The 16,918-nt window shown below is 55.5% G+C and overlaps 1 protein-coding gene across 2 annotated transcripts in view; it reads left to right on the plus strand.

The window, feature by feature from the left end:
* Window positions 1–6,611, plus strand: part of PBX4 (PBX homeobox 4) — a 46,975-nt gene extending 40,364 nt beyond the window's left edge. Inside the window, exons 5-9 of one of the 2 annotated variants that reach the window (XM_045551828.1) lie at window positions 53–188; window positions 3,481–3,637; window positions 4,091–4,197; window positions 4,616–4,745; window positions 6,222–6,313. In XM_045551828.1, coding sequence (XP_045407784.1) covers window positions 53–188; window positions 3,481–3,637; window positions 4,091–4,197; window positions 4,616–4,714 — 499 coding nt within the window. In that variant the 3' untranslated portion in view covers window positions 4,715–4,745; window positions 6,222–6,313. Of the gene's footprint in view, window positions 1–52; window positions 189–3,480; window positions 3,638–4,090; window positions 4,198–4,615; window positions 4,746–6,221 lie in introns of both variants that reach the window. The other variant, XM_045551832.1, reaches the window with a different exon arrangement.
* The last annotated feature ends 10,307 nt before the right edge of the window (window positions 6,612–16,918 follow it).

A 16,918-nucleotide genomic window follows, 5' to 3' on the forward strand; every position in this document is an offset into this window, starting at 1 on the left:
TCCTAGAGTCCCGTCATATTAACGTGGACACTGAGGCTGTCTATCTTTGCAGGCGTAAGCGACGGAATTTCAGCAAGCAGGCGACAGAAGTGCTGAATGAGTATTTTTATTCCCATTTGAGCAACCCTTACCCCAGTGAAGAGGCCAAAGAAGAGCTGGCCAGGAAGGGCGGCATCACGGTTTCCCAGGTGATATCCTATTCTGCCACACACCGCCCCCCTACCCTGTACCTGGAAGGGGTGGAAGGTTGAGTTTCATGAGGACAGCCAAGGAAATTAGTTTAATATGTGGAGGGACAGTGTGGAACAGGAGCCAAGTGTGCAGGTTCTGTGTCGGCCCGCTTAGGCCCAGATCCCGGCTCTGTGCTGTGAATGTGGGACTGAGGCAGGCGCTCTCCTCCCTTAACTGTGAGACAGCAGTGCAAGTGCAGCCCCCAAGAGACCTGGGGACTCCCTGAGGAACGAATGTGGAGTGTGAGCTCCCTGAGGTAACGTGGGTGGAGTGTGCAGTCCCTGACCCTATAGCTTGCTAGTCTGCCCCTAGCGTCCTCTGGAATTGAGGGCAAAGGGGGGAGGTACTGAGGCAAAGAAACATTCCAGAGGGTTTTAAAGTGGGAACAGTAAGTCCAGGCCATGCGCAGGGGCAGTGTGAGTGTGCAGAGCAGGGCCTAGGCATAGTATTCCTGCTCAGGCAGGCACAGCCCCCGCCTCTGTGGCAGCAGTAGTGGCAGGCCCTAACACACGGCATGGCTCACCGAAAGTCACCACAGCCCTCTGAAGTAGCCCCTTCTCTGCACTTCACAGTTGGAGGGACTGAGTTTCTAGTCCTAAGGTACCACGCTCTGTTCCCACCCTACCCAGGCTGAGTCCAACTGCATCTCTGTGACAAAGAGCACATGGAAGCCCTCAGGGTCACACAGGGAGCGAAACATCACACAGGTGCCAGTCACATCACCGTTTGCTCACCAGGAACTGCTGTGGTGTCACCAGAAACAAGGCCAGAGCTGGAGCAGGGGGCAGTACCTCTGGGTCTGCAAGGCCCTGGGAGGACTGTCAGGTGCAGCTGCTGCATGGGAACTGCCAACAGTTGTCTGAAGAACAGCCAGGTTCACTTCATGGCTGGGGCCTCTGGAGAGCGGATGGGTCTTGCGACTGAGACTTCATCTGGAGAGAGGGTTGCTTTCAGACAGGAGTTTAAAAGCACCATCCACGTTCCAGGCACTGTCCCACTGTGTGGCCTGGGCCCTGAGATCCCCCACCCACCAGCAAGAGAATTCGGTGCTAGAAGCCCCTTCCCACTTTGGTGGGACCACCAGGTCTTGGGACATCTTGAAATGGCTGATGATTAGTTGAAGGGGAGGGTCTTTCAAATTTGGGTGCAGACATTATACAGGCTGCAAGGTTCACCTAAGAAGAGATGGGGAGCAGGAAGGGCACGATCAAGGAAGGGTGTCACAGCAGGGGGCCATGGACATCTTCAGGACAGAATCAGCTCCAGATCCAGGCTGAGGAGACCCGAGGCAGAAAGGGGGCAGGGAGCCCAGCCGAGGCGGGGGTAATGGGGGGCCTCAGACAGCGGCAGCTGCCTCAGCCAGATGCCTGGGCAGGGAGTGGCTGGTGGCTCCTGAGCTGCAGCAGGTGGAGAAGATGCCTCAGCCTGGGTGGTGCTGTGTGCAGCCACTCCCCATGGAGAAGGCAGACCCTGGCCAGGGGCCCACCCTCCTCCAGGCACTGGGCCTCTTTCCTCCCAGCAGTGGGTCCTATGTCCTTGATCCCTCCACGCAGAAAGCTTGCTCCTTGTCCCTCTAAAATGCCATGGAAAGTATTTGTTGCCATTCTCTGCAGACCTAGTTCCACAAGTTCTGGAGCATTCCTTGTAGGTAAGTGGAAGCCAACTGCTTACCTCACATGGGTCAAAAGATGGCCGCCTCATGCCTGGGAACAGTCAGGGAAGAGGCACTATTTTAGGAGCAGGGAGCACACAGAGGCATCTTTTGTTTCACAGTTAACATTGCAAGGATCATGTAGGGACATTAAAGAAAAACTTTTTTTTTTTTTTAAAGACAGAGTCTCACTCTGTCACGCTGCCTAGATGCACTGGTGGCATTGTAGCTCACTGCAACCTCAAACTCCTGGGCTCAAGCAATCCTGCCTCAGCCTCCCGAGTAGCTGGGACTATAGGCGCTCACCACCACACCCAGCTAATTTTTCTATTTTCAGTAGAGACGGGGTCTCTCTCTTGCTCAGGCTGGTCTCAAATTCCTGAGCTCAAGTGATCCACCCGCCTCGGCCTCCCAGAGTGCTGGGATTACAGGGGTGAGCCACCGCGCCTGGCCAAGATGAACACTTTTAAGGAGCAAAGGTCATCCACCATCCTACCCATCACTCGGTGGTTTCATAGCTCTTGTTATGTGATGTGTATATTGCACTTGCTTTGGGATACTGAGCTGCGGCCCTGGGTGAGCACCAGGCGTCCCCATGCCTGTAGGAAGGCACTGGCCTGGGGATGCTGACCCAGGGGTGATTCTGTTCCAGGAGACATTTTTTGTCATAACTTAGTGGGAGGATGCCCCTGACATCTGGTGGGTGGTAGCCGGGGACACTGCTCAACCCCCTACAATGCACAAGACGCTTCCACAGAGAACGATGCTGCCCCCAGCATCAGCAATGGTGCTGAGGGTGACAGGCCCCACCCCGGGGACTCCAGTGCTGGTTTGGAGTCAGACCTGGGCTCAAATTCCATCTTGGCTCTGGCCAGCTCTTTCACCCCTGAGTCTCTGCTTTCTTACAGCATGAGTGTGATAACAGCTTCTTCCTGGGTCGGTATGAGGAGTAGGCAAAGCAATATATGAAAAGTGCTTAAAATAATAATAAAAAATAAAATAAGAAAAATAAAAGTGCTTAGCTCATTGCCTGGGTCATTCCAACTATCCCACCAGAGTTCATCCTTGTCATTTGGTAAGTTCTGCACTTGATCACTTTCCATTCTTTCCTTAGACTGAACTCCCAGCAGTCTAAGGGTTACTGGGTCCCAGGGGACACATGTCTCCGTGGCTCTCCCTTTCCCTACAGAGGAATCCAGAATGTGACCTGCAGCCTGCTGCCACAGGGAGCAGCAAGTGGCGCTTGTCTCTTATGTCTCTGAGTGTGTCATAGGCATTTCTGCTTTCCTTCCAGCTTCTTCCTCAGTCCAGGTTCCAGCAGCACCTTGTTCTTAAGGAGCAGAGTTTATGTCTCTCCCTTAAGATACACTGGGTCCAGGGTGTCCTCAACCCGTGTGGACATTTCCCTGGGTCCACGGTTATCTGGCACCACCTTCTCAGTCCCAGCCTCCGAACCAGCCCCCAGACTGAGTGCGTCCAAAGCCTTTTCCTCTCGGGCAGTGGGAGCAGCAGGCACCTCAGAGGGACCCCACTGTCTGTTCCCATCATACCTCACCCTGGCTCAGCTCCTCCAGCAACTTCTATGTGGGTGTCCACAGGTCTCTAACTGGTTCGGCAACAAAAGAATCCGGTATAAAAAGAACATGAGGAAGTTCCAAGAAGAGGCTACCATTTACACGGGTAAAACAGCCGCAGATACCACCGAAGTCGGGGTCCCAGGGAACCACACCAGCTGTCCATCAACACCTAGCTGCGGTGAGTGAGGCTGGCCCAGCCCGGGGACCATCGTCTGTTCCCATGTGGCCGGGACCACCGAGCCCATCCAGGGAGGCTGCCACGGGACCACGCTGCCTCTCCCCAGCTGGTCACTGTGAGCACTCTTTCCACTGTTCTGTTCGCATTGACCACGGCCACAATCCTGACCAACAGATACCAGCAGGCAGTGCCGGTGCTGCAGGGACAGAAACACTGGTACCAATAAGAAAGGACACAAGCAGTGTGGTGGGGAGTGCCCTGCTCTCCCCACCACGGGTGGGTCCTTTCCCCCCCCCCACACACACACACAGCGCTTGGGAAGGGCCCAGGCCAGACGCCCACCAGCCTGTTGCTGGCAGAGGGGCTGGGTGGATCCCACCTGAGGGTTGCCACCGCTCTGCTGGCTGCTGGCTTCTGCTGTGACACTCATCCTAACCCTCCCGTCTCTTCCAGGTTTGTCTGGGCCCTTCATGCTGACCAATGCTGGGGGTGCCTTTCTCACCTTGCAGACGCTGGCCTCTCTGCGGCCCTCCCCTGGAGGAGCCAGCCTGCAGTCCCAGGTAAGTCTGAGGCAGTCCTCTGGAGCCCTGGTGGGTGGCTGGTCCTCAGAACGGGCCATCTTGTTAGCCACCTCCCAGCCTGACCTCAGGGGGGCTCCCTGGAGGTCCCGGCAACCACATGGTCTGTGTTGTGACGACTGTAGGTTGGCTGAACCACCTCCAGGGGCACAGCTCTGCGGGGCCCACTCCGCAAAGACCGTGCCTCACCCCCACCTCCGCCTGTGGCAGGGTGATAACTCACGGCAGCTGCCAGGAATAGTCAGCGGACACAAGGCCCCAGAATGAGGGCTTTGGCTATGGAGGGGAAGGATCCTCCTCCTGGGGGAGCATGGGGAGGAGGTGGCATCTGTCCCTGGAGAGGAAGGGGCAGGGAGCCAGCAGGAGGCCTGAAGGAAAGATGGGGCCCTTTCCCCTGCAGATGTGGGGCCCTGTTGGGCTCAGACCCACCACTTGCAAGTGCCACAGTCCTGGCCAGGAAGGAGGGTTTTGCACCGGCACCTCCCTTCCTGCTGTCTGATGAGGAGCTGCGGGTGCCCAGCTTGGCCAGAGTAAGGATTCGTTTGGGGACTAGGAAGAAAACGAGCCAGGAGTCTCGGACAGCTGACGTGCCCACCTCTCACAGGCCCAGCCTCCCCAGATGTTCACAGGGGCCTGACCCAGCTGCAGGTGGGGCTGGGGGGACCTGGTGTGAGGATTGTCCTGACAACACCACGTAGGCACAGGTGTGATGTGCCCACCTCAGCCCTGCAGAGCCTATAGATTTCCTTCGTGGAGGTGTACCCTGCAGAGCCAGGCAGCACCCTCCTGACCAACCACTGGGGGGCTTAGAATAGACACTTCCTGGTGCTGTGGGCAAGATCTGCCCTGGCAACAGGCAGTGCGCACCCTACACTTGCTGCCCTCCCGTCACCATGGCAACCCCCAGCCAGGGCACAGGTGACGGCCTCCTCTTGCCCTTTGCACCACTGTGGCTCAGTTCTGTGCCTTGTGCATAGCAGGTGTGGGTGTGTGTAAGATGAGTTAGGGGCTGAAGGTCCCGGCTAGCACCAGCCCTGGACCTACCAGGCTGTCCTACCCACCCCACGTAGCAAGCAGATATCGTCAGGGTCCTGGTGCAGATGCCACAGCCTGCAGGCACCCCCATGGGTACTGTGCCCGACTTGGCTACCGTATCCTGCCTTCGTCTCTCAGAGCACCCCCCACCCCCAACGGCAGGCCCTGTGATGACCTGTTGTGGCTCACAGCTACCTTTCCCTGTGCCCCTTACAGCCTGGGCTCACACAGATGCTCCTTCACAGAGCCAGCAGCCCTCCCTCGGCCCTGGGCACCAGCCTGTCCCCACCCCTTCCCCACTAACCTCTTCCTTTTGGGGACATAGGCCTGCCATCCATTTTCCTGACTAAATGCCAGGTGTTGTGTGTCCATCCGAGGGCAGAGTGCCCCTCCGCAAGTGCACCTGCCTGAGCTGCTCTGAGACCGACAGGCCCTGCGTGCGCCGTGCCCTGCACAGTGGGGTGGGTCCTGTGGACAAACGGCCTAGAGTGGCTGGGCGCCACACCATCCCTGCACCACAGATGGAGCCCCAACCCCTCGTGATGAGGGGTGCCCCCTGCCCATCAGCCATGGGCACTGCCCTCCTTGCTGCCAGTAGCCTCTTTCCTCTCACTGAGTCTTACTGTGGCGTTTTGGGGACTGTCGTCAGCTCCAGGCCTGACCTCGTCTCCCATCCCTCAATGTGCAGAAACCCCAGCTGCGCTTGATGCCATGTCAGTCCTTTGCCAAAGCCCCTGGGGCTGGCAGTAGAGGTCAGTTTGTCCACATCACAGGTCAGGTGGTGAGGCGGCCGTGACCCAGGACTGACCACTCTGTCCCTTCCCTCCGCTCCTGGCTCCCCTTTAGGGTTATCTGTTGGTATGATCTGAGCCTCCCAGGGGCCCCTGGAAGGCCTGCCTCAGGGACTTGAGGGCTGGTGGTCACTGGTCTCAACAGTCACCGCTTCTGATGTTCAGTCTCTGTCTTTTCAGGCCAGAGGTGGCTGGCAGGGGGCCACCCCCCCACTGTTGACCACGTCACCTGCTGGAGACCCTGGCAATGTCAACTCTGACGCATTTCGTTAAGTTTTGGGGGCAAGCAGAAAGGAGTGCCACACAGGCTTCTGTACTGGCACTCATGTTGTCCTGCACCTGCCACTGATGACCTCAGAACACCCAGGACGAGGGAGATGGTGGCCCTGAGCCCCCTGTCCTGGGCCCTGCCTGCAGCGCTGGTCTGCTGGGATTTACGATGGCTTAAAACGCCACTCGTTCTCCCACCTCATTTGTGTTCTTAATCTTAGCAATTTTATGGTAAGACTGAATTGTCTCTTCTAGGACTTGTCACAGATTTTTCTCATTAAAATTTTTGACTCATTTTAATCTTGATGTGTGTTCACTAACAGATTGGTTTCAGGTTGTGGCTGATGCGGTGGGCACCAGTCATAGCTGCGAGTGTTGTGTGTGATGTGCTGCCACCCACCTGTACCACTGTGCGCCGCATCCCGCACTGTGGGTCAGCTCATTCTGTTCCGATTTAAATCTGTCCTGAGCTCAGAATTCTATTGGGAATTGGTTTTGCATTTCCTGTTGTTTTTGCTGTTTTTCTGTTTTTTTATTTTGTTTTTAGCTGAAAAGTCACTATAGACAATAAGCTTCCCAAGCACTTTTCCTGCAGTCTGTGCTGTGAGGTCCCATGAGCCATTGCTGGCCAAGGCTTGGCGCTCAGTGTCCCCCAACTCCTGGGTCTCCCTTCTGTCCTATGCTTGAAGCTTCAGAGGGACCCTCCCCCCCCTTGCCAGGTTGTGGCTTCCTCGCCTCCAAATGAAGCTGATGGTGTGGAGCTGGACTGTTGGGAGATGTGAACGTGCTGCCAAGCCTGGAGCAAGTGTCCCCTGCCCCCCATCAGTGTCGTGGTCACCCCAACTCCACGCTGTTAGCTGCCACCATGACCAGTGACTGAGCTCCTGTCCGGAGTGTTCCGTCCCTTGACATGGCCCGGGAAGGCTTCCGTGCACCTCCACACCAGCTCACCCCAGGTCCCGGCCAGCTGGATGTACCAGTGCCCTCCAGGTCCTCACCTGGCTCTGGGAGGGCTCCATCCAGGCCAGGGGCCGCCCACACAAAGATGCCGGCATCCCAACCTGCTCCACGAGGGCCGAGAGTGGTGGCCACCGCGCATCGGGGTGGGGGTCAGCCCTACCTCTGATCTTCACTGGGCTCCTGCCTGGCCCCAGCTCTGGCAGTCCCCAAACCCAGCCTCTGCCGCAGACTCTCCAGAGTCTCAGCCAGGGGCCAACAAGTCCCCAGGCCTCTGTGCACTGTGGTCAGGCTGCTCCCGCCTGCTGTGTCACCATACTTTGTCCTCCACACGCCTCCATTTCTGTGGTTTCTAAGAGCCAAGAACGGGATCTCAGCAGCAGGCAGTACCAAAGGGCACAGGAAAGCACCTTCGTCCCTCCCTGTCCCATCCTGACCCCTTCCCCAGGTGTCTTCTGCTGCAATGCTCTGTGATAGGGCACCCCAGCCTGTGTGGCCCCACTTGTCACACAACATGTGCTGTTGCCCCCCTCACTTTTCCCCACATGATACATCTTGGAGGTTGCTCCTCGTCCATCCCGGAGTGGCCACCACCTCTGTCTCTTGTGTAGCCCCAAGTGTGGGATATTCAGAGGATTCCCATCTTTGCTGCTCCCTGGAGTTCAGCCTTGTCACAGGGTTGATGGCCTTGCCACCCTTCTTTCTTCCCTTGCTGCCTTGCATGCTGTCAGGGCGGGCCGGGGACAGCCATCAGAGACCCCTCAGTGCAGCTGCGACGTTTCCACTGAGCCCTGCTGATCGTCACCCCCATTCCTGCCAGCACGATCCGTTTGGGTGCTGGGCAGCCCTGACATCCAGGGCCCTGGACTCTGCAGCCTGGGTTGTTGTGGGGCCAGGGCATGACTGGATGGGAGGGGCATCTGGGGACGAGAGACGAGGAGACGTCCCTCTGCCTGCTCCTGGCCATAGCGGGGTCAGCTTGTGGTCCTACCATGGGTTTGCCTCCCCACAGTGTCTTGTCTGGGTTTTCTATCATTTGCAGCCAAAAGATAGAAGTGACTCCCTCTCCCTGTCCCAAGTTCCTGTCATCGCACTTCAGGAGGCTGAGACGGGAAGATTGCCTTGAGGCCAGGAGTTTGAAACCAGCCTGATCAACATAGCCAGACCCAATCTCTACAAAAAGTAAGAAAATTTAGGTGGGGGTGGTAGCACTTGCCTACAGTCCCAGCTACTCGGGGAGGCTGAGGCAGGAGGATTGCTTGAGCCCAGGAGTTTGAGGCTGCTGTGAGCTGTGATTGAATCATTGCACTCTAGCCTGGGTGACAGAGAGACACTTTCTCAAAAAAAAGGAAGAAAAACACCCATCAGGGAAGGTACCCTTCGGAGGCAAGCCCTGCAGGTGAGTGAGGGCGCACGCCGGGGCACTGCCTGGCCCAGGATACCCGCAGACGGGAAAGGCTCTGAAGGTGCCAGCACTTGGGGGCATCTAGCATACTCAGTCTGTCCTGGATGATCCAGGCAGTGTGTGGCTAAGTGTCCCTGAGCTGGTGGCAGAGGTGAAGGTAAAGCCACAGGACTTGCTGTGAGCAAGAGTGGGGGTGCCTGGAGTCTGCAGAACAGACAGGGAAGGTGGGGGGGGTGTTCAGCTCCGGACTGTCAGGCTTGAGATGTCTGTCTCACAGCTGGACGTGCTAGCCACGTTCAGGGGAGACGTCTGCCCTAGAAAGAGCAGTTTGGAAGTCAGGAGTGGCCAGAATATGGGACGGAAACCAAGAAAGGATGTCATGGAAACCAAAAGACAGACATATCAGGAGCAAATGTGAAGCTCCACCAGGATAGAGAAGTGACTGCTGGACCCAGCAGCAGAAGTGACAGTTTCAGTGGCGCGATGGGGCCTCAAGTCAAGAGAGAACCGGCAGCTCCAGCAGTCAACTCTCGAGATTCACAGCAAAGACATCACCGGGGGACTTGGGGTGTGGGAGGGAAACTGAGGCAGCAAGCGACAGAGAGCTGCTGGGCAGGTTTGGGGGAGGGTGGGATGTGCTAGGGCAGCCCTTCTGGACACTGGAGACAAAGCAGCCACGTGTGTGTCTGAGACTGGCGCTGAGCCCTTGGTCTGCGTTGCCTGCGGCTCTCCTGCACCCTCTTGTGGCCCTGGGGTGACTGCAGGTCACGTTTCGGAAATTCAGAGCTAGACCCTCCCCCAGGTCCAATTCTGCACATAAAGTCTGCTTTGTTAACATTTTGTAGTGCGCTGTTCAAATATGCCCAAGATGTGACCACATGACAGTATTCGAGCCGTGAAGATGATTACAGGCACGTAGGGGAGTCCTGGGGACTCACCCTCTGAGCTCTCCCGTACTGCCTGCTGGGTGTGCATGTGACAGGTGGGGAGGCTCAGAGGCTTCCAGACCTGTGCCCCAAGCCCCCCTTCCCCTTAGGAGGGAGCAGCACAGTGGGGGCTCTGAGCCTAGAGGGAGTGGTGCTGGGTGGTGGTGGGTCTGCCCTTCGGTACAGCACTCAGGAGAGCAGGTTTCTGGAATCTGTTTCGATTAAAAAGTGTACACACGCTTTACCCCATCATTTCCTTAAGACCTTTTCTATAGATCCATGTGTATGTGTGCAAAGGGTGAGGCGTTTATTGCCATATTTTTTGTAATTGCAAAAAATGGGAAACAAATGTCCATCAAGCCAGTGGTTTACCAGGCATGCAGTGGGATACTTTACGGCCGTTAGAAAGGCTGGAGTTAGCCGGGTATGGTGGCACACGCCTGTAGTCCCAGCTACTCAGAGGCTGAGAGGGCAGGATCCCTTAAGCCCAGCAGTTTGAGTCCAGCCTGGGCAACATAGCAAGACCACATCTCTTTTGTTTATTTATTTTATTTTATTTCTTTTTATTTTTTATTTATTTAATTTTTTTTTTTTGAGACAGACCTTGCTCTGTTGCCCCAGGTAGAGTGCAGTGGCATCATCATAGCTCACAGCAACCTCAGACTCCTGGGCTCAAGTGATCCTCTGAAGGAGTTGGGACTACAGGCGCAGACACCACACCCGGATAATTTTTTCTATTTTTAGTAGAGACAGGGTCTTGCTCTTGCTCAGGCTGGTCTCGAATACTTGAGCTTAAGCAATCCTTCCGCCTCCCAAAGTGCTGGAATTACAAGCGTGAACCACCGTGCCCGGCGACTGTGTCTCTTTTTTAAAAAAAGACTGAAATGGCATCTCCACACAGGGGTGAGGAACCTGCAGCCTTAAGGCAAAATGAAGCCTTCTAGGTCCTAAAGTGCGACCTTTTGACTGAATCCAAATAAAATTGTTTTATTAAAAGGAGTGCAGCAGAGAAAGATGAAGCTTTTCTTAACTCTGATGCTTAAAAAAGAAGAATCTTGAAATCAAAGGGCCTCAGGTTCCCCACACCTGGAGGGTGACAGTTTGTAAAGATTTTTTAAATGGGGAGAGGGAGACTTTTATCTAGATATCTCTGGAAGAAGACAGTAGTCACAGACCTGGCCTCTAGGGAGGGAACCAAAAGGCTGGGGGATGGCAGGGGAGACAATCTCATGCTTCTCTGTGCAGATGCTCCCCGACTTATGGTGCGGTGATGTCTGGATAAACCCATTGTAAATTGAAGATACTGTAAGTTGAAAGTGCATTTAGTACACCTAAACTACTAACCATCACAGCCTAGCCTTCCCCCCTAAACATGTTCAGAACACTTATATTAGCCTACAGTTGGACAAAATCATCTAACACAAGCCTATTTTATAATAAAGTGTTGAATATCTCATGTAATTTGTTGAATACGGTACTGAAAGTGAAAAACAGGATGGTTGTATGGGCACTTAAAATATGGTTTCTACTGAATGCCTTTGCGCTATGTTAATATCAAAAAATCATAAGTGGAACCAGTATAAGTCAGGGTCCATCTGTATACCCTTGGACACTTTGCATTTTAGAAATCCTTAAGAGAGGCCAGACATGGTGACTCATGCCTATAATCCCAGAACTTTGAGAGGATTGCTTGAGGCTAGGAGTTTGAGACCAGGCTGGGCAACAGAGCAAGAGATCCTGTCTCTGCAAAAAATAAAAAACTTAGCTGGGCATGGTGGCATATGCACCTGTAGTCCCAGTTACTTGGGAGGCTGAGGCAGGAGGATTGCTTGAGCCCAGGAGTTCGAGGCTGCAGAGAGCTATGATAACACCACTGCACTCCAGTCTCAGTGACAGATTGAGACCCTGTCTCTTAAAAAATAAATAAATAAAAGTTAAAAAAAGAAATACCTAAGAGGTTGGTGTAGGGAGGTGAGTGAGAGCCCTTGGAACTGGGACCACTACCCTCAGCCTGTCCTGCTTATTACCCCCACTCTGACTGGGGCCTGCACGTGCGTTATCAGGGGTTGCACCTGAGAGGGGCTCATCTGGAGGGGGAACTGGAAGCCAGGACACGGGGAGGAGGTGAGCAGGGGGGTGGGGTGAGGCCCAACTGCTGTCTCGCCACTGGCCACCAGGGGTCGCCCTGACCCACAGATCCTGCTGAGAGCATAGAGCTAGAGGCCTGGAGATCTTCGTCTTCTGGGCTGGGGACCCAGGGATGTAAAGTCCCTACCCGGGCAGCTTTGGGGTCTGAGAGCTGATTCATGAAAAGAGCTGGGCTCAGGGCAGGACAAGTTACCATCATGTCCCTGGTAATGCGTTTGACCTTCCTCCCCAGGTCCGGGTCCCTTCCCAGACATTTGCATATATGTATATTGCTGGCATATAATTTGCATGATTTAGGTGAATTAAATTTGTGTGGTATTTACATAGCTCTTCATAGATTTGTCTTCTGTGAGCCACTGACAGTGAGTGACTGGGGATCTGGGTCAGCCTGAGCTGTCTCTGAAGTGGGTGGAGTCTGTGCCTTCCCCTGACCAAGTTCCATGAAATCACATCTCTCTTTTTTTTAGAGGCAGGGTCTCTCTCTGTCACCCAGGCTGGAGTGCAGTGGCATCATCATAGCTCACTTCAGCCTCAAACTCCTGGGCTCAGGTGATCCTCCTGCCTCAGCCTCCTGAGTAGCTGGGACTATAGGTGCGTACCACCATGCCCGGCTAATTCTTCTTCTTCCTCTTCCTCTTCCTCTTCCTCTTCCTCTTCCTCTTCCTCCTCCTCCTCCTCCTCCTCCTCCTCCTCCTCTTCCTCCTCCTCTTCCTCCTCCTCTTCTTCTCCTCTCCTCCTCTCCTTCTCCTTCTCCTCCTCCTCCTCCTCCTCCTCCTCTCTTCTCTCTCCTCCTCTCCTCCTCCTCCTCCTCCTCCTCCTCTTCTTCTCCTCTCCTCCTCTCCTCCTCCTCCTCCTCCTCCTCCTCCTCTTCTTCTCTCCTCCTCTCCTTCTCCTCCTCCTCCTCCTCCTCCTCCTCTTCTTCTCCTCTCCTCCTCTCCTCCTCCTCCTCCTCCTCTTCTTCTCCTCTCCTCCTCTCCTTCTCCTCCTCCTCCTCCTCCTCCTCCTCCTCTTCTTCTCCTCCCCTCCTCTCCTCCTCCTCCTCCTCTTCTTCTCCTCTCCTCCTCTCCTTCTCCTCCTCCTCCTCCTCCTCCTCCTCCTCCTCCTCTTCTTCTCCTCTTCTTCTCCTCTCCTCCTCTCCTTCTCCTCCTCCTCCTCCTCCTCCTCCTCCTCTTCTCCTCCTCTCCTCCTCCTCCTCCTCCCCCTCCTCCTCTTCTTCTCCTCTCCTCCTCTCCTTCTCCTCCTCCTCCTCCTCCTCCTCCTCCTCTTCTTCTCCTCTCCTCCTCTCCTTCTCCTCTCCTCCTCTCCTCCTCCTCCCCCTCCTCCTCTTCTTCTCCTCTCCTCCTCTCCTCCTCCTCCTCCTCCTCCTCTTCTTCTCCTCTCCTCCTCTCCTCCTCCTCCTCCTCCTCCTCCTCCTCCTCCTCCTCCTCTCCTCCTCCTCCTCCTCCTCCTTCTCTCCTCCTCCTCCTCCTCCTCCTCCTCCTCCTCTCCTTCTCCTCTCCTCCTCTCCTCCTCCTCCTCCTCCTCCTCTCCTTCTCCTCTCCTCCTCTCCTCCTCCTCCTCCTCCTCCTCTCCTTCTCCTCCTCCTCCTCCTCCTCCTCTTCTCCTCCTCTCCTCCTCCTCCTCCTCCCCCTCCTCCTCTTCTTCTCCTCTCCTCCTCTCCTTCTCCTCCTCCTCCTCCTCTTCTCCTCCTCCTCCCCCTCCTCCTCTTCTTCTCCTCTCCTCCTCTCCTTCTCCTCCTCCTCCTCCTCCTCCTCTTCTTCTCCTCTCCTCTCCTTCTCCTCTCCTCCTCTCCTCCTCCTCCTCCTCCTCCTCTTCTTCTCCTCTTCTTCTCCTCTCCTCCTCTCCTTCTCCTTCTCCTCCTCCTTCTCCTTCTTCTTTCTTCTTCTTCTTCTTCTTTCTTCTTCTTCTTTCTTCTTCTTCTTCTCTTCTTCTTCTTCTTCTTCTTCTCTTCTTCTCTTCTTCTTCTCTTCTTCTTCTTCCTCCCCCTTCCCCTCCTCCTCTTTCTTCCTCTTCTTCCTCTTCCTCCTCTTCTTCCTCTTCTTCTTCCTCTCCTACTTCTCCTTCTCCTCCTCCTCCTCCTCCTCTTCTTCTCCTTCTCCTTCTTCTTCTTTCTTCTTCTTTCTTCTTCTTTCTTCCTCCTCCTCCTCCTCCTCTTTCTTCCTCTTTCTTCCTCTTTCTTCCTTTCTTCCTCTTCTTCCTCTTCTTCCTCTTCTTCCTCTTCTTTCTTCTTCTTCTCTTCTTCTTCTTCTTCTTCTTCTTTCTTCTTTCTTCCTCCTCCTCCTCCTCCTCTTTCTTCCTCTTTCTTCCTCTTTCTTCCTCCTCCTCCTCCTCTTCCTCTTCCTCTTCCTCTTCTTCTGTTTTTTGTTTTTTTTTTTTGTAGAGATAGGGTCTCACTATGTTGCCTAGGCTGGTCTCAAACTCCTGGCCTCTAGCGGTCCTCCCGCCTCGGCCTCCCAAAGTGCTGGAATCACAGGTATGAACCGTGGCACTCGGCCCACATCTCAACTCAACTATCCATTTAGTTGAGGCAGAGGCCAGTGTCACCGGGGCAGGGTTCCAAGCAGTTGGACACAGGACTGGTTCAGAGTCTTGCGTCAAGGAGGCCACCCAAGAGGTCCCAGCAGGCATGTGTGCTCTCACCAGCTCCCGGCCCAGGCTGACACTCTGACCCGGTTCTGGGCAGGAAGGCTGCAATACCCTCCTTGATCCACACATTAACCTCACCCTCCCAATGGAGGAAAATCCTTTCTTATGTTCATCGTGCCAGCTGGCAGTGGATTAGCGAGGAAGGGGGCTGGCCTTTGAGTTAGACTGTTTGAAATGGTGGCTAAACACCTGCCATGTGTGATCCTGCTGGGGGCGGGCCACACAGCCCCCATCACATGCCAGGGGGTGCTGGGCCAGCAGATCTCTTAGGGGTCCTCATTTGGGGATAGTGAGAATTTGGAAAGTGAGGGGTAACACTTTCAATCAAAACACATCTCCATCTGTAGGAGCCTGAGCTCAGGGAGCTGGGGGACCTGCATTCTAAATCGGGACACCAGAGCAGCCTGGAAGGGACCCCGCTGGCCCATGATTGCACTGATTTATGCAGGAAGCACCAAGGCTGACACTGCCAGGGGACAGTTCAGGGAGCAGATTGGTGCCGTTCTCACTCACTTCCCTCAGCTGAAGCTTTAGGGGAATGGAGGCACAGGGAGGGCACTGGGGATGTGTGTGCAGGTCCTCTCCCCCAGGATTCCCCAGGCCCCCACCCTGCCACCTATCTGGGGCCTTCATAGGCCCTTAGCGGCCCCTGCAGCCCCCTGCGGACGCCCTTGGGCTGGTCCCGCTGCCTGGCCAGGGCCTCCTCACACCAGGCACCCCTGTCGGGAGGGGCTGGACCCCGCCAGGAGCCAACCCGACCTGCCAGAACCCAAGAGAGGGCTGGAGATCCTGGGTTCGAGTCCTGCCTCTGCATCCTGCATGCTGCCCACTCTGAGCCTGTTTCTCCCTCTGCGAAATGGGAATAGCAGGAGCTTCCACCCTGGAGGCCTTGTGGGAGTCGCGCACACAGTAAGGTGTGCAGGGGTGCTCTCGAGGGGTCGGGGGTTATGTTGTCCCCTTTTGCCTATGGGGACATACAGGCTGGGAGAGGGAGGCCGCTCCATTCGTCTGCCAGGCTGTGAGGGCTGGAAGGTAGACACGAGGGTGGACTGGCCTTACCTCCCTGCCCCTTCTATACTGGGCTACCAGGCCTATTCCAACACGAATAGGACCCGGGCGTGTTTACTACCAAGCCCTGGCTTCCTTTCCCTCTCACAGTCCAGTTCCTCGCTCCTTTATCCCCACCGGCCCTACAAGATCCGTCTTTGAGGTCATTGTCTTCTTCACCAACCCCCTCAATAAGCACACTCCTTCCACAGGGCCTTTGCACTGGCCGTCCCCCTGCCTGAGCACCCTCTCCTGCCCTCTTGCCTGGCTCACTGCTGTCCTCCTCCCAAGACTCCTCTTCTCTGGGCCCAGCCCCTCTTGCCAGGCCCTGATGCCCCAGAGTGAGTCCCTGACTCTCCACCACCCTCCCCGGCTTTCTTCCCCACCAGCTGCTGGTGACCCCAGACCTCGGAGGGGTGGGGACCCTGGCGTTTCTCTTGCTGGGCGCTGTGTTCTGACCGCCATCCTGGGGTAGAGAAGAGGGCAGCTGGGGCCTGTCCCTGGCTGAGCTTGCTCTCTAGGCCTGTCGCCCCCACACCCTGGGGCTGGAATCGCCCCCTCCGCCACGCATGTGGAAGCGGGGAGCTGTGTGGCTCTAGGGACAAAGCTGCCCCTCTCTGGGACAAACCCTTACACCTACCTGGCCAATGGGGGTTTTCTGGACCAAAGCAGGTCCTGGGGCTGGGGGAGGGGAGAGGAGAGGCATGGTCTGTGTAGGGGCAGGTCTCCAATCTCAGTCACCCCACATGGGACTTTGGTTGAAGTTTACTGGCAGCATCTGGTTTAATTTCACAATCTCTACCGTGAGAGGGGAGGAAGGGTTCCCCTCCAACCTCAAATAACGGCCACAACCGCACACCCTCCCAGGGCCACCAATAAGGGTGTGATCCCGAACCCTAGTAAACATTTCCAGATCCCCTAGGCCATGTGTAGCAAGATTTAGAGGACCCCCCAAATCCAGGTCAGAGGAATATCAAGGCCAAGTTAGAGTGTGCAGTGGCAGCTTCAAGTTCCCCCATAGAGCAGTTCCAAGAAGGAAGTTTCAAGGGCCCCTTCATCAGTGTCTGGTGAGGCCCTATACTCAGTCCCTAGTAAACATTTTTATTCCCCTATGATTCTAGGAGGGGCATTTCAAGGCCCAATACACCAGGGCCCTGGAGAAAGTCTGGAGGCCCCCAAACTCTAGTGAGGAAATTGAGACCCCAATTTGAGTGCCTTGGGGAGTCTCAGCCTCCCTTACCCCACACTAATGCAACATCCTCCTGTGAGTGGGTGGCGGGAGCTGAGGCTGCCTGGTTCACCCCAGCTCAAATTCCTGCCCTCTCATTTGTATTACTGAGGGTCACAGTTGCAGTTACTGAGCACCTACTGCATACCAGCCTTGCATTCACCAAGACCTGAAGAGGCAGAGGCCTTTGTTAAGTTTAGTCCCCTGCTGGGTCACTACAGAGACTCCTGAGAGCAAAACTCATCCTCTT

This window comes from Lemur catta, chromosome 1, assembly GCF_020740605.2.
Source record: "Lemur catta isolate mLemCat1 chromosome 1, mLemCat1.pri, whole genome shotgun sequence".
In the NCBI taxonomy this organism is placed as follows: domain Eukaryota; kingdom Metazoa; phylum Chordata; class Mammalia; order Primates; family Lemuridae; genus Lemur; species Lemur catta.